This window comes from Arachis stenosperma, chromosome 10, assembly GCF_014773155.1.
Source record: "Arachis stenosperma cultivar V10309 chromosome 10, arast.V10309.gnm1.PFL2, whole genome shotgun sequence".
NCBI classification, from domain to species: domain Eukaryota; kingdom Viridiplantae; phylum Streptophyta; class Magnoliopsida; order Fabales; family Fabaceae; genus Arachis; species Arachis stenosperma.
Window position 1 is genome coordinate 3,458,668 of NC_080386.1, and position 26,329 is coordinate 3,484,996.

General features: G+C 30.7%; 3 protein-coding genes across 3 annotated transcripts; 2 read left to right on the plus strand and 1 right to left on the minus strand.

Annotated features, from left to right (window-relative positions):
* The first annotated feature begins 8,654 nt into the window (after nt 1-8,654).
* On the plus strand, nt 8,655-11,795 carry LOC130956041 (uncharacterized). Its single transcript, XM_057883064.1, has 10 exons — nt 8,655-8,912; nt 9,044-9,127; nt 9,304-9,434; nt 9,528-9,625; nt 10,181-10,269; nt 10,354-10,462; nt 10,567-10,721; nt 10,967-11,037; nt 11,246-11,360; nt 11,475-11,795. The coding sequence occupies exons 1-10, from the start codon at nt 8,727-8,729 to the stop codon at nt 11,643-11,645; spliced, it is 1,209 nt and encodes a 402-aa protein (XP_057739047.1). The 5' UTR covers nt 8,655-8,726; the 3' UTR covers nt 11,646-11,795.
* A 1,889-nt stretch (nt 11,796-13,684) lies between these two features.
* LOC130954224 (subtilisin-like protease SBT5.6) lies at nt 13,685-15,289 on the plus strand. The gene is made up of 3 exons (XM_057880952.1): nt 13,685-13,747; nt 14,073-14,170; nt 14,825-15,289. The coding sequence occupies exons 1-3, from the start codon at nt 13,721-13,723 to the stop codon at nt 15,111-15,113; spliced, it is 414 nt and encodes a 137-aa protein (XP_057736935.1). The 5' UTR covers nt 13,685-13,720; the 3' UTR covers nt 15,114-15,289.
* Nucleotides 15,290-16,186: 897 nt separating this feature from the next.
* Nucleotides 16,187-18,537, minus strand: LOC130956298 (pentatricopeptide repeat-containing protein At4g18975, chloroplastic-like). Its single transcript, XM_057883339.1, has 6 exons — nt 18,265-18,537; nt 18,094-18,176; nt 17,875-17,983; nt 17,610-17,753; nt 16,891-17,103; nt 16,187-16,779 (listed from the first exon to the last, which is right to left on the minus strand). Exons 1-6 carry the CDS (start codon nt 18,415-18,417, stop codon nt 16,570-16,572), a joined length of 912 nt encoding a protein of 303 aa, XP_057739322.1. The 5' UTR covers nt 18,418-18,537; the 3' UTR covers nt 16,187-16,569.
* Nucleotides 18,538-26,329: the final 7,792 nt, after the last annotated feature.

Consider the following 26,329-nt stretch of genomic DNA (forward strand, 5'->3'; position numbering starts at 1 on the left):
TATTTTATTTAATAATTTTATGTTCAATTTAACAAATCAAAATCAACTCGGTAAGTTGTTTCTGACTCAGTACTAAAAAATGTCTATAAAAATATGATACTCAAAATTAAATCTTATAAAATAAATTTTAAATTTAAAAAATTAAAATGATAAAAATTATCATTTTACCTTTATATGGCCAAATAATAAGTATTGTATTATAAAATAACTAAATAAATAAATATATAAGAGGTAACAAATATAAAATATGAAATATAATTAGATAATTCTAATAGTAATATTCACTATAATTACTATTATAAAAGAAATGATTTATATATATATATATATATATATATATATATATATATATATATATATATATGTATAGTAGTAGCGTAAGAAAGAAAGAAAGAGAGAAAAGTTTCGTATATAGATAATAGAGAGAAGATTATTGTTATTGATGTGTATTGTTCTTCAGTCACTTCTCTATTTATAGGCAAAGAGAGTTTTACATTCTCAACTTCATTAATTTTAGTTTGCATTGAGAAGTTGAATAATTTAATATCGAGAACAAAAACAGCCGCCCATATTAATGAGCATCCACTTTGACTATTTTGTTCTTATCACAATACTCCCCGTTGGATGCCCATTTAGGATTATGCCTCATTAAAACCTTACTAAAGGAAAATCCAGTGGAGAAAAAAATCTTAGTGAAGGAAAAAGAGTACAATATTCTTTAGTGATGGGGACTGCCTCATTAAAAACCTTGTCAAGAAAAATTCGATAGAAAAAAAAAAACCTGACCAAGGGAAAAAGAGTACAGTTTGCCCCTCTTGTCAACATCAGTTGATGTCTCAAAATCGGCGCATCCCAATCTCATGTACCAATCTTTCAAAGGACGATTTTGGGAGTGACTTTGTGAACTAATCTGCCAAATTGTCACTTGAGCAGATCTGTTGGACATCAATTGTCCCCTGATTTTGAAGATCATGAGTGAAGAAGAATTTGAGAGAAATATGCTTTGTTCTATCACCTTTGATATATCCGCCTTTAAGTTGAGCAATACATGATGTATTATCTTCAAACAGGACAGTTGGAGCTATCTTATGATCAATCAGTCCACATGATGACAGAATATATTGGATCAAACTCTTGAGCCAAAAACACTCGCGACTTGCTTCATGTATCGCTAGTATTTCAGCATGATTAGAGGAGGTTGCTGCTATCGTCTGTTTCGTGGACCTCCATGATATAGTTGTTCTACCATATGTAAACAGATATCCTGTTTGAGATCTCCCTTTATGTGGATCAGACAAGTATCCGGCATCTGCATAGCCAACTAGTTGTAACTTGGATCCATAGGGATAACACAATCCCATATCAACCATTCCATGAAGATATCGAAAGATTTGCTTGATTCCACTCCAATGTCTTCTGGTTGGAGAGGAATTATACCTTGCTAGTAAATTCACCGCGAATGATATGTCAGGTTGTGTATTATTAGCAAGATACATTAGCGCTCCAATGGCACTAAGATATGGCACTTCAGGACCAAGGATATCTTCATTCTCTTCTTTAGAACGGAATTGATCCTTTTCCACATCCAAAGATCTTACGATCATTGGGGTACTTAATGGATGTGACTTATCCATATAAAATCTCTTCAAGATCTTTTCTGTGTATGTTGTTTGATGAATAAAGATCCTATTTTTTGTATGCTCGATCTACAGGCCGAGACAAAATTTAGTCATTCCAAGATCTTTCATCTCAAACTCTTCTTTTAGAGTTTTTATAATTGTTGGAATCTCTTCAAGAGTTTCAATGATATTTAAATCATCAACGTACACAGCAATTATAATGAATCCAGATGCAGATTTCTTTATGAAAACATAGGGGCAGATATCATCATTCTTGAATCCGTTTTAGGCCAGATACTCAGTAAGACGATTATACCACATTCGTCCAGATTGCTTTAGACCATATAAAGATATTTGCAATTTGACTGAGTATAACCCTTGTGAATATTCGTTGGATGGTTTAGATATTTTTAGTCCTTCAGGGACTTTCATATAGATATTCCGATCTAATGAGCCGTACAAATAGGCTGTTACCACATCCATTAAATGCATATGCAGTTTATGATATGCAAATAAACTGACCAAACAACGCAATGTTATCGCATCCACTACAGGGGAATACGTTTCTTCATAATCTATACCGGACCTTTGTGAAAAATCTTGTGCCACAAGTCGGGCTTTGTAGCGCACAACTTCATTTTTCTCATTTCGTTTTCTCACAAATACCCATCGGTATCCAACAGGTTTTACATCTTCAGGTGTACGGACTACAGGTCTGAAGACTTCACGTTTTACAAGAGAGTCTAATTCAGCCTTCATGGCTTCTTTCTATTTTGGCCAATCATTTCTTTGTCGACATTCTTCGACTGATCTTGGCTCAAGATCCTTACTTTCATGCATGATATTCAATGCCACATTATATGCAAATATTTCATTGACAATTGTCTTATTTCGGTTTCATTTCTTTCCTGTAAAAGACATAATTTATCGAGATCTCATCATTTTCATAATTTTCAGGTACCTGAACGTCTTCTGGCTTTAAAATTATATCAGAATTTTGGACAACTGCAGGTGTCTTTACTATGTCTTTTTCAACAGGACTAGTATTTACCTCTTTTCTCTTTCGAAGATTTTTATCTTTGGAACCGACAGGCCTGCCACGCTTCTAGCGTGTATTTGCTTCAGTGGCTATTTGTCCTATTGGGACATCAATTCGAATTGGGGTATTTTTTGCTGGTATATAAGATTTAGTTATCCTCTTTGTATCGGAAAATGCATCAGGCAATTCATTTATTATTCTTTGCAAATGTATAATCTTTTGAACTTCTAGTTCACATTGCCCTGATCGAGGATCTAAATGCATCAACGATGATGCATTCCAATTAAGTTTCTTTTCAGGAAGCTTATTCTCTCCCCCTAATGTTGGAAATTTTGATTCATCAAAATGACAATCTGCAAACCGGGCTTTAAATACATCTCCAGTTTATATCTCATGATACCTCACTATAGAGGGAGAATCATATCCAACATATATCTCCAATTTTCTTTGGGGTCCCATTTTGGTACGACTAGGTGGTGCAATAGGAACATATATTGTACACCCAAATATTCTTAAATGGGAGACATTTGGCTGCTGGCCAAAAGCTAATTGCATAGGAGAGAACTGATGGTAACTCGTTGGCCTCAAACGAATAAGTGCTGCGGCATGTAAAATAGCATGCCCCCAAACCGAGGTTGGGAGATTTGTTCTCATAAGTAAGGGTCTAGCAATCAATTGGAGGTGTTTAATAAGTGATTCTGCTAACCCATTTTGTGTGTGAACATAAGCTACTGGATGTTCAACACTTATTCCATTAGCCATACAATAAGCATCAAAAGCTTGGGAAGTAAATTCACCAGCATTATCAAGACAAATTGCTTTGATTGGATTTTCTGGAAATTGTGCTTTTAATCGAATAATTTGAGCCAGTAATCTCGCAAATGCCAGGTTGCGAGAAGATAATAAGCACACATGTGACCATCTCAAATATGCGTCTATCAAAACCATAAAATATCTAAAAGATCCACATAGTGGATGAATAGGTCCACATATATCACCTTGAATCTTTTCTAGAAATTCAGGAGACTCAAATCCAATATTTACTGGTGATGGCCTTAAAATTAACTTCCCTTGAGAACATGCAGCACAACAAAATTTACTAGATTTAAGAATATTCTAGTTCTTTAGTGAATGTCCATGAGAGTTTTCAATAATTCTCCTCATCATGGTTGTTCCCAGACGACCCAATCGGTCGTGTCAAGTTATGAATTCATTTGGGCTAGTAAACTTCTGGTTTACAGTGGCATGTGATTTAATTGCACTAATTTTGGTATAATATAACCCAGATGATGAAAGTGAGGGCAAATTTTCTAATATAACTTTCTTATTTGAATCATGAGTTGTGATACATAAGTACTCATGATTTCCCTCATTCATAGTCTCAATATGATATCCATTTCGGCGAATATCTTTAAAGCTCAACAAGTTTCTTCGAGACTTGTAGACAATAGTGCATTATTTATTATGAATTTTGTTCCTCCAGGAAACAAAATTATAGCTCTTCCGGAGTCTTCTATCACATTGCCCGGGCCAATAATAGTATTAACATATTCTTCTTTTGGCACAAGATGAGTAAAATATACATCACTTTTAAGAATAGTGTGCGAACTTGCACTATTCGCAAGGTAAATATCTTCAGAATATGTCCTTGCCATTTTTCTTCAAAGACAAATGATAATAATAATAAAATGAGTAGAAGTACATGCATAATAAAATTATTCACATGAATACTTAACAAACACACATATTAAACTATTCCATCATTGATCAAATAGTCAATATTTCTTTCAAAATCCTCAAAGAAATTAGATATATCATAATGAGTGGTGGAATTTTCAGCATCATTTGAAACGAAATTCGACTCTTTTTCCTTGTCGTCCTTTTTCAATGATGTCTGGTAAAGATCGACTAGGTGCCTTCGGGTACGACAGGTACGTGACCAATGGCCCTTTCCACCACAACGGAAATACTTATCCTCTGTTGATTTATTCTATCCGATATTTCTTTCTTTATCCCACTTCTGGTGAGATCCTCTTTTTTGAATATAATTCATTTTCCTTCCATAATTTTTCTTGTTATTAAAACCTTGCCATTTACCTCTTCTGGGATAATTTGCCGTATTTACTTCAGGAAATGGGGCGACGCCAGCTGGACGCGTTTCATGATTCTTTAAAAGCAACTCATTGTTGCGTTCAACAACAAGAAGATAAGAAATTAACTCAGAATATTTTTTAAATCCTTTTTCTCGATACTGCTGCTGCAGGAGCACATTCGAGGCATGGAAGGTTGAAAAAGTTTTCTCCAATATATCGGGTTTGAGGAAGTATCACATGATTGTACCTTTTTTCAATGTCTTTCTACAGATCTGCAGGATCTTTTAACGTGAGATATTCCTTTTTTAATCATACGTCAAGATGACGACAAAGAAAAATTATGGCTTTGGCTATATCCTTTTGGGATGTATTATTTTCAGTCTTAATGGTATCTTCAAGATCCATTGAATCAAGATGGATTTTAACATCTATATACATGATAAATAATTATTTCCAAATATATCATGAGCAATATATTCAAGATGAAAAAGTTTTGACATAATAAAAATTTGTTACCTGGAGTCTTCCTAAAATTTGATCAGAGTCTCGTGCTGATAACGTGTTATAAAATAACTAAATAAATAAATAAAAAAGAAGTAACAAATATAAAATATGAAATATAATTAGATAATTCTAGTAGTAATATTCACTACAATTACTATTATAAAGGAGATGATTCATATATATATATATATATATATATATATATATATATATATATATATATATATATATATATATATATATAGCTTATGAAAGAAAGAGAGAAAGAAAAGTTTCGTATATAGATGATAGAGAGAGAAGATTATTGTTATTGATGTATATTGTTCTTCCGTCACTTCTCTATTTATAGGCAAAGAGAGTTTTACATTCTCAATTTCATTAATTATAGTTTGCATTGAGAAGTTGAGTAATTTAGTATCGAGAACAAAAACAGTCGCTCATATTAATGGGCATTCACTTTGACTATTTTGTTCTTATCACAATATATTGTTAGTCATTTGAACTATTTTTATCAAACAAAAATCTTAAATGATAGTGATAAAATTAAAAAGAAAATTAATCATGCTATTTACCAGAAATTGACAATAATAATATAATTAAAATTATTTTTTGTAAATAGTAGAAAAAAATGTATAACTTACTCTATTTTTTAAAAAACTAATTGTAAATATTATAATAAGTATATTATTATTAATGAATAATTTAAATATACATAAAAATATTATACTAATAATATTTTTATAATTAAATATAAATATAATATTCAAAAAGTACTCTTTGAGCACTCTTATGTATATTTATTATTAGGATAAAAAATTATGTATTTACTTTATTAGAATAATAAATTATACTTTTTAAAATAAAAAATTAATATAATTTTATATATATATATATATATATATATGACTAGTAAAAAAGTAGGTAAAATAACTTATTTTTTACCATTATTTAAAAAATAGATCCTGTCTTATTTTGTTGGGTCAAATTCTGCTCCATTAAAAAAGATTCTATCCAATTTCTGTGGAAGTGGCGAAGTGGAGAAGAAGACAGTGGTCGTCGTCTGGTGGGCGTCCTGCTCGGCGTTGGCTACTCGCTCGCTGTCGCGCTCAGCTGCTCAGATCGAAGGTCGGTATACATTGTTAGTGCTTGTTCTTCTTTTTTTATAGATAAATAATTTTTAAAATAAAAATTAATATAATTATATATATATATATATATATATATGACTAGTAAAAAAGTAGGTAAAATAACTTATTTTTTATCATTATTTAAAAAATAGATCCTATCTTATTTTGTTGGGTCAAATCCACTAGCAGAGTCCATTAAAAAAGATTCTACTCAATCTCCGTTTTATATTTGGGTCAAATCCACTGTCTAAGCCTGTAAAAGATTCTACCTGTTCCGTTGAGTCTCCTCCTAATAGGATATGTAGGGGTGCACAGACCCGGTCCAGCCCGAAGGCCCGACCCGGTCCCAAACACTTTTGGGACTAATTTGGTGTGATTTCATCGGGTCTAGGGTCGGGTAAGGGTCTCAAAAATAGACCCGGTCATTATTTCGGGTCGGGTCCGGGCCATAGCTCGGGTCACCCGAAGTCGGCCCGGTGGCCCGATCATCATACACAATTAATATTTTGTGTTATTAGTGATGGATCATGACTATTCTGATGTGGAATTTAAATATTGTAAATCTTAATATTTTGTGTTAGTCATTATAAGACTATAAATTAATGTTTTATATTTAGAATGCATAAGACTTTAGACTAATGCATAATATTGTGCTATTTGTATTGATTTAAATATTTGGTATTATTAGACAATATTAGTATTGATTGTGGTTATGCTTTAATTTTGAAGAAGGGTTGGTTCTTGTTATATTTTTCTTAAGTGAATTTTACCATGTTAAATAATGGTTGGAGTCTTAGAAATTTTGATATTTTTACATGTTAGCTTACAAGAAGGTATCAACGTAATGTAATGTTAACGGCCCGATTTTTACCCGGTTTTCACCCGATATATTTGTGGCCCGAAAGTGTATTGGTTTCATCGGGTCTAGGGTCGGATTCGGATCTAATAAATAGACCCGGTATATATTTCGAGTCGGATCTGTATCACATCAAACCTGATTTCACCCGATCCATATGCATCCCTAATGATATGTATAAGTTGGACTCTGAACCTTGGCTTCATTCTACTTGGATTTTTAACAAAGAGAATTACAGGTCTTCTCTAAGTTGCCAATTAAAAGGGATGTATTTAACAAACATATTAAAATTACAAAAAGTACGTTTAATTTTTTTTTAAACATCATAATTTTTTGTTTGACTATTTTTTATAATATGAATATAATTTTTGTTTGAACTCCCTTCACCGTAAACAATAAATCGTAGTTTTTACGTTGAATTAATATAATATAAAATTAATTAAAGAACTTATTTTTTTACCAATTTTATTATTTAATCTTATTTATAATAAAAGATACCAAAAAATAATCAATCAAAATTTTTGAATTTTGTTATAGTTATATTTTACAAATCAATATTTTTTAATATTATTGTTAGTACTCTCTATTAAGTTTTATTTTTTTATTAATTTTTTATTTATTGTTTTTGTTAATAGTATGGAATATGGATATTTTTGTTTAGAATTTTTTTTATGTTCATTGATGTATATTATTGTATTTTTTAATAAAATTTTAGTACTTATTGTTCATATAAATATTTTTAATAATTTTATTAATATATATTTATAATAGTTAATATTTATAATATAAATTTTATTAAAAAAATATAATTAAATACAAAAACAGTACTAAAAAAGAGTACTGAAAAATTATAATTAAAAGAGTACTAAATTTTAACACATAAATTAATTTTTTTTAAATTACAATCAAAGCGTATTAAAATAATATAATTTTAAATAATATAAATTTATGTCCTTTTAATAATGTTTATTTAAATATAATTTTAAATAATATAATCTAAATAATACTTATTTTATTATAATTTATTTTGATACAAAATTATTAAATATAAATTACATTAACACTAATTCATTTTTTATCAAAATTAAATTTATAAAATTAATTTTATAGCAATTTTCGTTTGCAAACTAGAGACCAAACACACACAAGTTGTTTATTTAGAAATTTTTTTTTTTGGTATGAGTTTATTTAGAAATTTTATTATCCACAGTTACTACTTATTAGCAAGTTTTTTTATTCAGAACTACATTGCTGTCTTGGGGTTCTTGGGATAGATGATAAGATTGGGCAGGGATAATTTGCTGTTGGATTGGGCTGGGTTGGGTTGGGTTGGGTTGAGAACATCTCCAAAAGAAGAAATAAAAATTTTATTATTCGATTTAATCTGGTTGAATCCGGTTCATTCATTCATTCATAGCCTGACTGCTTTGATATCCAGAGCCTTGCCTAAAACCCTGCTCCTGTCTCTTAAAACCTTGGTTCTCAAGTATGGAGGTTGACGCCATTGGAGACCATGTTGAGAAGCTCAAGTCCCTTCGAATTGACGAATACGAAGATGACGACGACGATGACGAACAAGAAGAAGAAGCTGTCACGCTTGGTTTCGTTGAGAAGCCCAAAAATGAATGGTCTCTCGAGCGCCAATTTTTTCCCAGCAAAGCTGGCGGAGTACCGGTAGTCCCACTATGCTTGTGTTCATCCCTCTTATTCAATGAAACTAAAACCTGGCTGTTATATAAAAACATAGAAAGTTTCAATTTTTGATGTTTGTGTGTTCATTTTGTGAACTTTGAATATTGGTTTAGGCTTGGCTTGATCCTGTGGATATACCATCAGGGAGGTCATCGATTTGTGACATTTGTGGCGAACCTTTACAATTCCTGCTTCAGGTATCATTCTATACTCACCTAATAATGGCATGGTTTGTAATTTACACGATATTCATTTAAAGATGTGAGTGAAATTTCAAGTTAGGAGAAGTTTTAGCTGCACCAATTAGTAGGATATATCCTTTTTCTTCTACTTCTACCCAGCTAAGGGATTAGTGGAATTCTTGAAATGATAGGTTTATGCACCTACTAAGAAGGAAAGTGCATTTCATCGGATGCTGTTTGTTTTCATGTGCCGTTCCATGAAATGTCTTCTCAGGGATCAGCATGAGCAGTGGAAACGCCACCCGGAGAAGCCATCTAGAAGGTTTGTAATGTCTGACGAGAAAGAAAGTTTTCTTCCATTGTTTTTGGGGTTCCTTTGGCCAATCAATTCTGATTGTGTAATGATTTATTGAAGTGTGAAGGTTTTCCGTTGTCAGTTACCTCGCTTTAATCCTTTTTACTCAAGTGAACCGCCTAAGTATGATGGGAATTACAAACCTTCTGGCATTGGAGGTTAGTTTATCATCATTTTATTTTTTGGCTCTTTTGTTGGGTATCATACATATATAAATGTATATGCTATTGTGATTTGATTCATTTTTACTAGTGTTTGTGTGATTTTGTATCTTGGGAAAATGGGTATTCATGATTATCAGATAGTCTTTGCTTCTGTCTGTGTGTGATTTCGGTTCTGTTCTTCAATTGCTAGTTTTCTTAGTTGTATCTGTTGATTTATGAATTTTTTAACCGGTGACTGTTTCATCATGAGGAGTAGCATTCTAAAGGTATTGCATGAGTTATAGAGTTCATGTGTACATGCAATGCAATTCATCTTTTTGATTTTGTCACACGATGCTTTTGCTATATTTCAGTCTCAAAATTTGATTCCCGGAACAAGTTGCTCTTACATTGTATCTTTATTGTTCTTATACTCAGCATTATTTCTACTATTATTTTTTCTTTGTATTTGACTAATTTATGGCCTGATTTTACATTAAGATCACTGTATTAGTACTTCTATTGATTAAGCATATTTTATTAAAAGATAGGATTCTCTCTTTCTTTTAGCTACTCTTTGCAATTGGTGTGGGACATGGAAAGGAGATAAACTCTGCAGTAGTTGCAGACAAGTGCGGTATTGTTCTGAGAAACACCAGGTAGTTGAATTGATTAAATGTCTCATTTAGTCTCCTTTTCACAAATTTCATTCTATAAAATAACTTCCCATTTTCAATTTGCAGGTAATGAGTTGGCGCTCAGGTCATAAAATTGTTTGCCAGCAGATGAAAGTTTCTTCACCTATTGGCGAATCCAATAAAAGTGTAGCCACTTCATTGGAGTCTCATAAAGGTCACAGTTGTTTAAGACCTGTATATTTCATGAGTCACGTAGGTTAATCTAAAATTTAATCTTTCTAGCATAATGTTCATTACATCTGATATCTTACCATACAGTTGGAAGCAAGAATGTGTGGCCTGAATTTGAAATCATCATTGAACACGAAAGTGAATATAACACAGACATTCCTGAGGATAATGCTTTATCTAATTCCTTGATCTCGAAGAACAAGATTGATGACACAATGAATTCACTTATGGATAGTTTTCAGGTACAACGTGTAGCTGTTTTCATCACTGAAATTGTTCAGGATCAAGATCCTCTAAAGTGAGAAAGTTGGTAAAGTAGTAAAATGAGAAGTTAATCACTCTTAAATTAAGATAGTGGGGTGCACATTTCATAAAAGTTATAAAATCAATGGTGATTAATCCTTCACTTTATCAACTTCCTGACTTTAGAGGATCCAAATTCTATTGTTTAAGCATATAGTTTACTCACGATATTATTTGCAAACAGGGTGATGATGACAAAAAGAGTTGGGTTTACTTCCAAGAACGCATTGCCAAGGCCCCCGAACAAGTGTTGAGGTGATTATTATTGAGTTATTTAGAGTGCTTAACTGAGTTGAAGAACTTCTTTCAGTGTCCTTATGATGGCAGCTTATTTGCTAAAAATGTTCCAAAACCAGATTTTCTTGCATAATGGATAAACAAATTCAAAATAACCCAACTAATTGAACTGATTTCAGGATATATTTCCATTCAACCAACTGATACAAACTTATGGTAAATACAGGTACTATAAGGATACAAATGCGAAGCCAATATGGCCTGTTTCGTGTGGTCGGCCATCCAATGCTGATATCCCTAAATGCAGTTATTGTGGTGGACCAAGATGTCATGAATTTCAGGTAGTTAGTTACGAGAAGTTTTTGCTTGAAGGGTTCTTCATGGTTTTTCTATTGGTGTTGATGTTACTTTTAGATTTTTAGTTAATAAGCTGTTATTATTGTTGGTGGCACTAGATTTTACCACAGCTGCTATATTACTTTGGAGTAGACAATGAAGCGGACTCTTTGGATTGGGCTTCAATTGTGGTGTATGCATGTGAAGCTTCTTGCGAAGCAGGTTTGCCTTACAAAGACGAGTATGCTTTTGTTCAACTTCTTTCACCTTCCCATGATACAATCCACTGAAATTTTGACCTTGCCCTTGTATTAAAAAAATTTAAGATATTTTTGTTTAGAGTTTTTGGATGTGGGGATAGGAATATATGTATTTACCTTTGTCCTCAACTTTGAGGATCATGACTGTTTATTGTGTAATTTATAGGTTTTTGTTGAAAATTTTCTGTCATTAAAAGTAGGCTTTTTTTTTGTACCTTTGTGTTATTTTTGGAGTTCCTACTATTGTATAATGTATTTTTCTTTTTTTAGAGGTACTTTTGTTCGTTATACATTAACCGTTTAATCAGCAACGCATTGCAAAGATCCATAACTCAATCAAAGTTCAAAACTAAATCAAGAGAAGAAAAGATGATTACATTGTTGAATAGAAGCTTCTTTACATAAAATAGAACTTCATTAAGTTGATGTAGACGGAATATGATAACATGAAATGAATAATATTATGCTTCTCTTCCCAATTCAAGACAATCAAAGGTTCTTCATCTCTTGTTATTTGAATATAATTTTAAATTTTTTTATGTGTGATAGTTTTAATATTATTACTATTTTTAACCGTCCCACTTCAAACTGCTGGATGAGTTTTATTTAGAATTTGAATTTATCAAATCCAATACAAAGTATAGCAAATTATATAATCCGAGACAAGGACACCCTAACTAATTCATTATATTTCTCATTCATGAGATGAAAGAATATATGTGAGGCCTATGCCATTTTACTATTTTAGAGGCACAATTTAGTTGGGGTGGTGATTAGTGAATCTCAACACTCAAAACAGGGAGAAAATTCTGCCTCTCAAAGAGTTGCATTAAATTCTTTTACTATTTTTTCCCCTCTTTTTGGAGCCCTTCGAATCTTATCAAAATGCAAATAGAAATAGTGCTAATTTGAAATAAGTTTGTAAAACAAAATAATCCAAATATTAAATAGTATTAAATAGAAAAAACATACTAGCAATTGCATAGTTTCATGGTTGGAATCAATGAATGGATAATATATTAATATGAGAATAATAATGAAGTACGAATGCACGAGTGCCAACTGGTGGTGCCAGAGCCTAAATGACTATTATGCAAATTGGAGACTCTGGATAATCACCATTATCATCCACAAATCAAACCCCATAATTTTTATTCCTTTTTCACACTTCAATTTATTTAGTTAGTAATCTATGAAATTAATTTTGCGTATGTAGTTGGTATATCTAAAGCATCTGAGAATAACGACACCGAAAAGCGACCAATAAGGACCAACTTTGTTTGCATCGTCCAACATATAATTTGCCGTGACATTATTACTTTCACCTCTTTCATACAACAAAGAAATATACATGTCAGATTAGACATTATTATTATGTAACCTTTTCTCACACAGTAGTCTATATGCAATAAACATATATATTGAAAAAGAATAAAAGCGTCAAGTTAGTTCTTAATCCATACTATAATTTGTTTTGAGCTACATATATGTAAGTTGTGTATGGTACTTGCTCTATATTATTCCTGCTAGTATATGTGAATCCATATATATATATATATATATAAAATTATTATCAATTGGTTAAAATGTTGAAGAATAATATAGTATAAAATCCATGAAAAGATACCATATCTCTCAACTTAAATTCATAACCAATAAGAGAAGAAATGCCTATAGTATGTGATACCTAAAGTTGTCATTTCGGTTTAATAAGATAATCATTACATATACTATATCTATGTATATGTATATATATACACATACACACTATTATTCCATATATCATATGATGGCACTTGTCTTCAAAAATGTTCCAATGAGGGGCACAAATAATATATCAGTTAAAAAACTTTATGACCGAGTTCTTTTTTATATATATATAAAGTCGTGTATAATAGAACCATTGCAGCAGCATTCACATATATACATCTTATTTAGTAGCACATAATAATGAGTGAATTAGTATAATAGAATCACTTCTCATACACATTACTTTTCTAATTTTCTTAGAATTGTGCAACTTAGATACAGAAATTGAATGATGCTATTTTTCTTTCTCCCTGTAATGTAGAAATACTGTGGATCGTTCATTTGTTGCACCAATTATGCTACAAGATGGCACAATTATTGAGGTAATAATAAGTTTAACTTCACTTTTCTTGTTAATTAACTAGCTAGGATCTTCAAAGTAGGAATAAACTATTAGTACCTATAAGGGTTTGAATTTGAAAATTGAAAAACTCAATTACATATATAAATATATAAAAGTAATGCATTCTACTTTTTGTTATTGACAAATACATCTTTTTTCTTGTTAATCATTTGATGCTTACAATCAAAGTAAAGATATTAAAAATCACTTTCAATAACAGTACCCATCATTTGACACAATCATACTCCTGTAACAACACATACACCAGATATTGCAGTGCTTATATATATCTATGTCAATATCAGGGTAGATCAATTACTCCAAGGCACATGCCAAACAGCTTCTATCCATTGGTGCTCGCTCGAGAAGTTGAATTTCCAGGCATACCTATTAGCAATTCTGGGTATGTATAGTTTTCAATTATACTGTTGTATATATTGATTAGTATATGACATGGCAAACAAAGGTAGAGAATAGTAAATACTAGTTTTGTTAGGGGTGTCTGCGGATCGGATCGGATCGGATATGGCTAAAATTTCGATCCGATCCGTATTAAAATCATCGGATCGGATCGGATTCAATATCCGCAATTTTTAAGGTTGGATCCGATTTGATCTGATCTGCACATTTGCGGATCGGATCGGATATCGGATATATTCGCAAAATATAAAAATATTTTTAAATGCTTATTTTTATTAAAAAATATCAATAAAATTAATTTTTTCTCTTCTTTTAAATATGTTTACTCTTAAAATAATATTAAACATAATTTTCTTAAATAATAAATTAAAATAATAAAACATATATGATAATTATTAGTTGAAATAAAACATAAAAAGATTATTTACTTATTTATTTCTTTATTTTTGCGGATACGCGGATATGCAAATACTAACACAAAATCAACAATCCGATCTGATTAATGTGCTGATTCGATCCGATCCGATCATCGGATCCATATCCGCAATTTTCGGATCGGATTCGGATAAATACCGCGGATATGCGGATTGAATCCGATCTATGAACTCCCCTAAGTTTTGTGTAATGATATATGCAGGTTCTGTTTGGACAAAAGGCTTGATCGTAACAAGGCCAAGGGGAAGATAGTTGTGTGCATGAGAGGGGAAGGAGGAAGAATAAGAAAGGAATTAGAAGTTGAAAGAGCTGGTGGTGTTGGTTTCATCCTTGGAAACAATGAACTACTTGGGAATGATCTATCAAGTGACGTTCACTTCATTCCTTCCACTCAAGTGTCCTATCACAATGTCTTGAAACTCATTCACTACATCAATTCTTCTTCTAATCCAATGGCATATATGCTTGGACTAACCAGAATCATGTTGTAAGAAGCCAAGTTGCAGTGTCTTTTACCTAATATTATTGCCTCTTGTTAATCATTTCAATTGATTTATTATTGGAGGGGCATGCATGATTCAGATAAGGTACTGCTACTAGAAGCACAAGTTGATGGTTGTAGCTATGATCATGTGATATATAATATATTAAGAATTAAGAATATGGAAAAGTAACGCTTTGGTTTATATTTCAGAAATTATGGGTGCTATATATTATAGTCCATACAAGAGTAACACCATAAAAAGTTTAATGTCTTTGTGAATAGCATATGGTCTTGGAATATCAAGTCATAGAGGCAATCATAGAGAGTTAACCATGGTTGAGCCTTTCTCTGTTCATCATTTGATGAAGACCGTGGCCCCCGCGATTGGACCTTGAATGTTTTGGCATTTTGCCATATCTATATATTAAATTAAGCAGCAAGCAGAGGCTATTTTTGTTTGTATGGGAGTAAAATAAGTGATATATTCTAATATTATAATTTTTGGTGTTTTTTAAAATTTGTAGAAAAACTAAAATGGGAGGATCCGATTTTTGTATTTTACATTTTTTATTTTTTTTAAATAGAAATTTGTTTTTTTAAAAGAAAAATAGTACCAATAACTAATTGAACCATTTTATTTTTATACCAAAAGTTTGTAGTGCCTTGAAGTCTTAAAATGTAGAAATTGGGACAAAATGGTATATGTTGGGACAAATTGGTATAAATGGATCATTTTATCACCTTTGTGTTCCAAGCCATTCCAGAATCACAAGAGTAATAGTACCTGCATCATTGGCATTTAGCAGAATCCTGAATCTCCACAACACACATTTATATTATCATCAGTTACCATCTCAATTCAGCAAAATTCAGTTATATACTAATATAGCTAGATGGTGAAGGATGATTATAAATCATCACCACATATATGTGATTGTCTGTTGCTTGCAATTACTGAATCTCATTATATTACGACAATATTTATGTAAGCATCTCTGATCACATGGATGGAAACAAGAAAAATAAGTTTCAACGGTTGATGTTATATAGAGATTAATTTCGATCCACTTGTAACATTTTTGTTGATACCACAATACATAACAATTTTTTTCTAGAACTATCACTATATTAAAATTTACATTCCATGAATACATTTCTTAAATTTTAGCTACCTTTCCATTGAATACATAACTAATATATATATATATATATATATATATATACAAGTATACAACATTTTCATATCTGGGAGCACTGCACCGATCCCTCACGGTAGTTCAGTTCCTCACTTCCTCCCCTGATTGGTTAGCTGCTAAGCTCTAAACATGTTAAGAAACCAAACTAGTGAACCTCTAATACAACAGCTTTAGGAATGTAACAATATAATTGGCAACAACAGCAGATCCCAGGTTGAATATGGTGGTGTACTGGTGTCCTCATTGACAATTTGGAATACACCAATTTCAACTTCTAAATGGACCTTCTTCTTCCCAAGCTTCTGTTCTAACTTTAACCTGTTCACCATTAAAGTGAATATATTTCCACTTAAGCCCATATCGTTTTGTAACCAATTTACTGTTTTCTTCTTGGCCAAGTTTTCTAAAGGCATTTGCCACTCGTCTGACCGTATCTTCATCAGGTTTTACCTGCAACTCCTCCATGTCTGCAAATATCTAACTTACAAACATGATAGCTCCATGTCAAAGCATAGAAGAATTAACCTTATAATTGCTGAACAGCTTGCATCAAGGTATAGTAAGATTGATAGTACAATAAAAATATACCTCAATCATCTTTTCTGGCAAATGATGATGATCATATAATGTGACCATTCTAGAAAACAATCTCTTTGAGACAGAACGTGTGTGAGCATGTACAATCATATTCCACAATGACTCTGCCTCATCTACCCTCTGATCCATATCAAATGCCAGAAGAAGGGTGTCATATGTTCCCATTGTTGCCCCTTGACCTTTGCTTAACATCCACTTTGCTACCTGAGGATTGATAAGCAGTAAGATTCTTTTCCATTACTCACAAAGTAAACAAAACAACATATCATTACAGTTGTACATTGTAAAGGCTCAAACTCAAGCCGGATGGCATTCTCAAGAATATCAAAACATTATTATAAAAATAAATAAATAAAGAAAAGAAATATACAAAAAGCACATTGATATATATTAAAGTACTAAAGATCCAAATCAGTTATGTGAGTAATTTATATAGACTGCAGCTTGAACAGCTGAGGGACCATTTCTTGAGCTAAAGACCATTCTTCACTTATATAATAACTCAAACCATGATTGATATAAACAATTTTGGCTTTGGTCAAAACTCAAATTACCCATGAACTATCTTTCATCTCATGAGGAAGCAATTTCAGCTTTGAACCATGTCATGGAAACATTTAATAAACACTTCACAAACAAACCATAATTATTAGTTGTCAAATAGTGTCCCAAAATTTGCAGAAGTAAATGAAGAGCTTAGTATAACATACTTGAATTACACGAAGCCATTGTCTCCTTTTTCTTAAGATTTTCAAAGCCTTGGCTGCTGCTATCACTGGGAACTCTGTCTCCCAAGCAGTCCATTTGTCTAAAGCCCCATAAACAGCCTCTTTCTCATTCGGAAGCTGAGATACCTAACCTTCCAAGATTCAAAATGCACAAAAATGGACATATATAAATATATTTTTTTAAGGGTTCATTTTTTCTCACTAAATTCCAAACCGAAAATAATAAAATTGGTATGAGCAAACATACAATTCTAATAAGGTTCAATGCCTTCTGGCCAGATTGAGCAGAATCTCTGCTTTTCCACAAGTGGTGCTCTTTCTTTGACACTCTCTTTTTCTCCGTCTTCTTCCCTTGTCTAAATTACAGGTGAATTGTAACATGAAGCATGAGTAAATGGTTAAAAAACATAAAAAGAAATTACATGAACTATAATATCATTGAATAATAAGTGCAACAATAACTTACTTCTCCTTCTCTGAAAGACTATTGCTTCGGGAAATGTTGGAGTGACCAAGTGAGGAATCAAACGCACAATAGGCATCAATTCTCTGCAATTGAATACCAGAGAAGTAAGAATACTTTATTTTATTTTATTTTTCTGAGCAGAATAAAGCTACATGAAAGACATGCAATTACTTTTGAAAAAGTTATAACGTTTTGTGAGATGGATAGTGTTGTTATTGAGAAGGAGAAACTATTGTTGAGCAAGAATTGAGGTTGAGCCCTAGTGCGACATTTGGCTGATGAAAGAAAGGGACAAATAATTGAGTTTTGAAGTGTTTGAAGCATCGTGGCTTTCTTCGGGGGACGAGAACGGAGCACAACAGCTGCAGGAGAGAAGCGGCGGCACCGTGGCGGAGCTCGGAGGCAGGGTTTGGGAACTGACCTGAGTTGCTGTGAGCCTGTGAGACTGAGAGAGAGGATCGAACAAGGACTCGCGAGGAGCAAGGTGGGCTTCAATTGGGTTCATAGTGGGCTTCTATTTGGGCCAACATGGGAACATTTTTTACTTTAGATTTCGTTTTGAATCACCAATTTTTTAGGTGTTGTGGAGAAAATAATAAAGATCATTAAGCCCACGATAATTTAAAGTTACCAAAAAGGACAGAAAAGACAGTATTGAATCCATGTACTACACTTTAATAATTGTTCAGCTTTGCTATTTTTGGTGGTGGGATTCTATTTTGCATCACTACAATAATCTTAAATGTTTTCCTAATTAAACAACAATAGATGGAGCCAATGAGCCGTAGCTCATATAATATATCTCTCTTTTCCCATCTCAAAGATCTCAAGTTCAAATCTTATCAATTGAAACTTAGAATTGGGTTGTCCAATTCACTTGATAAAAAAAAAAAAAAAAATAGATGGATAAACATTGAATATATGTTCACCAATAATAAGTGATGGAAAGTATATAGATAGTAACTTGTAATTAACAGGATCTATCCTTCAAAATTTCTAGCTGACGTTCTCATCAAGATCACAATAATGTAATATATAATATAATATAAGAACAATGTTAGGGGACAGCAATTTTTGTGATTGTTAGCCATCAACTAGTCATCAATGATGATTTGATGGTGTGAGATTGACGTGAGATTTTATCTAATGGCTCATTTTTCTCTGCTGGTTACATGCTGGCCAAAATTCAATAAAACTACTAGCCCCTAGATTTTTCCATAATATAATAAAGTAGTTTTCTCAATAATGAAGCCTTCAATCCACTTGGATTAACCTACACCTCTCATTTCATTCTCTCTTCTCAATATTTATTCCTAGGGTTTAAATTAAATATTCCTAATTTCTTATCATCCATTTGGTGTACGTATTCGTTTTATAGGTATTCAAACCAACTACTATAACATAAATGTCAAACTAGTTATTGTTCATTTGTTTATTAAAAAATATTATTTATACATTAAAATTAGTTATTAATATATTTATATATAAATATATATGATTTAATTTATTGTCAATATATTTATATTTTAATATATATTTTATATTAATGATTAATTTTTATAGTTAATTTTAATATACATGTAATATAATTTGTTTATTTTATATTTCCATAAAAATAGGTCTCGCTTACATGCATTTAACACGCATAAGTAGATAAATGAATAATTACAACATCCTTGTAGTCAAATCTCAAATGCATCTAGTATCAATTTTTTAAAGGTGACTATTTCAATAAAGATTTTATAATTATTATTATATAAAAATATTTTATTTTGATTATTGAATGATAAATTATAGGGTTTGATTTTTATATATTATAAAAGTATTACTTTTATTTAGAATGTGACTAAATAAATAAATTATATTTTTTAAACAAAAATCATCATAAAAAAATATTTTTGACATCTTCATTAGAATAGTTAATTGCCTTTCTTAAAACATATATACATTGAATAATCAATTTCGTACATTGTTTGCATATGATGTTGGAGAGGTTCAAGATTTCTCAAATAAAAATCACATCCTAAAAGAATCCAACATTAAGATCTCTAATAAGCCATGCAAATATATATATATATATATATATATATATATATATATATATATATATATATATATATATATATATATATATAACATAGTAACATAGATATGTATATATTCCGATCAAAATTAATTAAGCTCTAGATATTAACTCAAACATTTCTTTAGGAAGAAAAATATATATTATATAATAGTTTTATATATCTTTGCTAATCATAAATTTGATCTATTTATGGAGAGTGTAAGAATTTGTTTGGGTGAGTTTATAAAAAAAGATTTTTTTTTAGTTATTTTTTTTTAAAAAAAAATCTTATAAAAAAGTAAGTATCTTACACAAAAAATATTTTTATCTATTAATTATGTTTGGGTATAATAATATAAAAATATTTTTTGTTTATTTATTACATGAAAAACATCTTTTTTTTAAAAAAAAAAATTTTAAAAAAATGTAAATTACAGCTTCTAAAAAAATATTTTTTTAAAACTTTTACTTTTACTATTAAAAATTTGTCAAATACACTACAATATAAAAAAGGGATCTTTTTTCATTGAAAAAACTTTTTTTATTAAAATAATGACGCCTAAAGAACTACTAAGTGTTATGTTGAGCAATAGGAAAACAAGAATTAAAGTTTAATTCATGATTGGAAACTTGTATTATGAAGGGGAGAGATTGGGATGAAGTGATGGAAGCAAATTAAGAAATCGATCGAACTGTAAGAGCATTCCTCGCGGAGGAAACTAAGCTTGTTGCTTGGAAAATACAAGTTACTTGGAATAACTAAAGAGGTATATGTATGTACGTATGTATGTATGTATTCCTTAACTAAACAAAGGGAGCAAGCCAGCAAGGCAAGATAATAATTGAAGTCTAAATGAGATAAGAAAATAAAGGAGACTTGCACAAAAACAGCGTGGAAGAACGTAAGAAGAAAGCAGACCTAATGATTAGAAGATTAGGGATAGATTAGCTAGCTAGATAGAGAGCACGTGCGTCAATAATGGAGAGGTGGCATACAATGAGTGGTTGACAGGTATGCATGGTTGTGGGATCCACCAAAATTCTGTTATGTCATCGGGAATTGAGAATTGGAAGCCGCGAGATGCACCCTCCTCTGCCAAATTCAACACTTCTTTACATATCTTTCGTTCTAACCACGCCTTCTCATCTTACCATTACTATAATAGTGGCTCGGCGCGGCTCGACTCTCACAATATCACTCTTCACTGAGTTTACGTTTCAGATGAATTATTATCATTATTATTGCTCAATTTTTTAAGGAAAAGTATGAGGAGCAATAAAATATTTATACAATATATACAATGAAAGTTTATGGAATATTAGAGATATAATTATTAGTGTTACATTTTTCTATAAGCTGAAATTTTTGGGATGAGTGGTATCATAACATGGTATTAAAGCGCTAGATCCGAAAGGTCAAGAGTTCGATTATTGGTGAATCCAAAAATTAAACTAATTTTTCGAGAAGATGTTTATTATCCCTTATCTTGTACTTAGATGGTTATTCTAAATAGTACAGGGTAGCTTCAACTTAACATCATTTTATTTCCACAATCCTAACTTTGAACATGCTTAAGACTTGTAAGTGGAATTGGATATGATGAAGTAAATAAATGTTAGTATTAGGTTGGGAAAACATCCATCCTCTTGAAGATTTCTTTCACACAAATTAAAATACAGATTCTATCAAGAAATCATTTGTCTTAAAAAGTTAAATCATTTATTCCATCAATGTTGTTGTTCAGAAGGTGAAGTTAATATTTATGGTTTTCTTGAAATAACCAAAAATTCTTATTATAGCTTTTCAATGTTGATTGTTAAGTTTTTCTATAAATTTTGATAATTTACACACAATAAATACTATATCAGGTTTAATATAATACATTGCATACATTAAATTTTTTATAGCATTAGTATATTCTAATTGTGCTATAAATATTTCCGTGAGTTCTTTTAATTTAAGATTAAGATCATATCTTCTAATTTAAGATTAAGATCATAGGGTGTATTGGATTATTTAATTCTGAAATGATCAAATTTTTTCAATATTTTTTTTATATAATGAGATTGGCTTAAAGTAAAGTCAACTTCATTTTTATGCACCTTTATGTTTAATATTGTATTCAAATCTTTCATCTTGAATTTAGAAGTTAGATACTCTTTCGTTACGCGAATTCCTTCTAAATTTGTTTCGATGATTAACATATCATCAACATATAGACAAATGATTACTCCATAATCTTTAGTAAATTTTGAGTAAATACATTTATCTGTACTATTATGTGAGAAGCCATTTGATAACACCATTGAATCAAACTTCTCATGTCATTGTTTAGGCGTTTGTTTTAGGCCATACAAAGACTTAATTAATTTGCAAACTTTCTTTTTATTTTTGGGTAGCATATAGCCTTCCGGTTGCTCTATATAAATTTCTTCATTAATATCTCCATTTAGAAAAGCCATTTTAATATCCATTATTCAAGCCTAAAATATTTTCAGTCACCATTCTACTACTTCTATTCATAACTATCATGTACTATTGTATTCCACAAGCTTCTGCTGCGCCACTCTGATTTGATTGATTTTTTTCACTAATTAATTAACTAATCTAGTTATTCAATCAAGTCATACATCATTATCAGATTATGAAACCTAGGCTTACTTTTGAACTTCCTCAACTCAACCCAACTAGGGTTTATGCTTATGCTAAGACTAAGTAATAACTTAGAGCCATATAACATATCAATGCCTACTAAACAACCTACGAATCTTCACTTATTATAACTAAATCAAATATTAAACTCAGCCAAAAATTCAAACCTAAATTTATTCTCACTTGTTTTTCTCTTCTTCTACTTGCTTCCGCACTTAAACAACTCATCAGGTACCAAATGTTATATCAATCGTCTTAGAATCTACACGTAAACCACTACCTCATAGTGCTACATTGGAACGCACTCCAAAATTTTCAACAAAGCGTCATCGTAAATCTCAAATGGTTCATGGGGTTCCAGCAACACTAACATTGGCTCTATAGTTAATCTTTCTTTCAAGTTTTTAAGGAATTTTTCCCACAATTTGACGTCGTACCAACAGGGCATTTTTGTGTGTCAATTTAGTTATAGATAACGCCATTTGTAAAGGTAAGGCTTCACAACTCCTCGTGATATTGCACGCTCACAAATTTCGTCCTTTGTGGTCATCATTTGCGTTCTAAGAAAACTAATATATCGATGGTTGCGTCTAAGGATTGCATGCGATGTCGAAATGAACTCAAGTTATCTGTAGGGATACCAAACTCAAAAGAGAGCAAACAATTCGAATGATATCCATAAGAAATTGATCTTTTAATATTTAAATATTTAATTTATTTGGAATTATTAATTTAAAAATTTTTATTTTTATTCACAACTAATGCGAAAAAAAATTTTAGACAAATATATAATTACTTATTAAGTTTAATTACTCTATCAATTTTTATTATTTTATTAAATTTATAATTAATTTTTTATATTTTAAAAATTTTTATTTAAATTTCTAAGTCATTTTCAATTTCGTAATTAAATTATTTTTGTATCGTCCCTCTGTTGTACAATCTAGTCGGAGAATCGTTCGTCTCAAAAACTTAAACTATTATTACATCTTTCAATACCGTTTGGGAAATTCTACACAAATTAAACCTTACATCATTAACCAAAGGGAAAAAAAAAACTTTCATTCATTACCTATTGTTTTATATCACATTTTTCTTGTGTACCAAAAGTGTGCACTTGTATTGACATTTTTGTACTCGAAAAATTTATGTCATATGATTCATGATTCATTCGCATTTCATTTTTTAATTAAATTGTATTCCAAAATTGATTCCCGTTTGCTTTGGAAAGCTCCATACCATTTGTGACAAAAGCTATATATTCTCTAGTTGAATAATTGCAAACAAGTACTATGAAGTATGAATTCACAAAAACAATATTTGTAATTGGGAAGCACCGAACATTCAGCAGCCAAAGCTATTCTTTAGTTGCTTTCTCCTACAAACCATAATTAGAGATTTTCAAAAGGAAATTAAATTTATTTTACAAATCGTCATAAATCTACACCGTCATAAATGTTATATAAAATTTCATCCCCAAAAGCTTAATTTTGGTGCATTTACAGTTAAACATTTTTACATAGTTAATTTATATATATCAAAAGCTAAGTTTTGTTAATAACATCTTTATGATATTATCTAACACTTTTTTTAAATTTGTCAAATTTGTATATATTTAAGTTAATTGCCTATCATTTCCATGATCTATATATAGGCTATGTGCACTTTGTCTATTATATATATTAAAAAAATTAAATTGAATTTTTCAATTTCTTAGAAAAATCAATTTAGTCAAAATAAGTGCGCTATATCTCTTTAAAATTTAGGTATGGTGTAATAAATTCTCTCTGAACTTCTCTAAATATGCAACCCAATTGCCAAGCCCACATGTTAAGATTTAAGCTCCATTTAAAGTTTGTTATTAGTCAATGAGTTATTGGATACATAAGATAAAATTTAAACTCTTAATGCTTATTTAAGCGAACGAATGAGCTGACCACTCGACCAATCTAAATTTTTACTATCATTATTTTGAACAACAATTTTCTCAAATGTTTTAAGGTAACCTAACAAATTTGGTTAAATTGGGCCTAACTCATCTGAAAATTCGTAGACCAGCTAAAAACCCACTATAACATGATCCGCTACCAGAAGTTTTAATAAATAAATGAAAAAGTAAAGGTAAACAATAAAAATATTAAATAATGTAAAAAATAGATATATTGGAGGTTTAATTCATTAGGTGTGAGAATGATTATCCTAATATTAAGATTTAGGTGAGTAATTTAGAATATAGTGTATTTTTACTTTATTGGATCAATTTTAGAGCCCATTGTTCATATTGTTTACAAAAATCATTGTCTACCTAACAAAGTCCGAGGAGTGCTAGGTAAACAATGACCATCTTGAACAACATGAACAACCACTAATTAAATAAAAATATACTACACCTTAATTTAATGCTACTAATTAAATTTAAGATTAATTTACTCTTTTAACTCTATTAATTCACATTGTTCAAAAATGTTGTTGATTATTTATACTTTTCCAATAAATAATGAGTTTAATTTTGATACTTTGTTTTTTTGAATAATTATTCACACGTCAATTTAAAACATAGTTATTTTTATTGATGTTGTGAAAAGAACTACCATTACCCTAGCCTAGCTACAAGCTTTTCAAGTTGTGGGTTAAATGGTGCAAGTTTACTGAGGATTGGGAGGACGGCTATTAGCAGCAGAGACCCTTTAGCCTAACTGAGAAGGAGACAGAAAGGGATCACCTGGCGGTAGCTTCCCTCGACCTACTAAACATAAATACAACAGTCGCGACCTACTTTGATTCAAAACTAAAGAAAGAAAGGCGAAGGGTTTGGCAACAAGCAAACGGCTTTCTATCATAGTAGCAAGGGTTCCAAACCTTAACATTAAGTAATTAAATATATTTATAAATTTTTTTTTTATTAAAGATAGAAAAATTTGAACCCACAATCTCTAAATGAGTATGAAAAGATTATGCCATTTGAGTTATAGCTCATTGCCCATTTATAAAATTATTTTACCTAAACAGTATATCAAAATTAAATTCATAGTATTATCAAAATAGAAAAATATAGGTAACCAACAATTTTTTTAAACAATGTATGAACAATATAAATTAATAAGATTAAAAGAGTAAATTTAATTAATAACATTAAATTAAGATGTAATGTATATTTATTTGATTGATAATTGTTCATATTGTTCAAGATAGTCATTGTTTACAAATTACAAATTACACTTGGATTTGTGAACGCTACTTACACATTATTATAAGTATAAAATACGGTATAGAAAAGAGAAAATTTAAGAGGTGTTTCCTCTCCTATACATATGCCATAATAATCAAAACTTAGAGAGAAATTGAAGAGAACATTCTCAGAGAAAGGCTAAGCGATTGATATCAATAGGGTAAGCATCCGTTGGCAAATCTACCAATGACTGTGTTGGCAGCATCCGTTGGATGAGACGCATCCCCAAACACGTACTCTCTTCTGTTCCTGCATGCTGGTTGCAGGGGCAGACATGTAACTCTGAAAA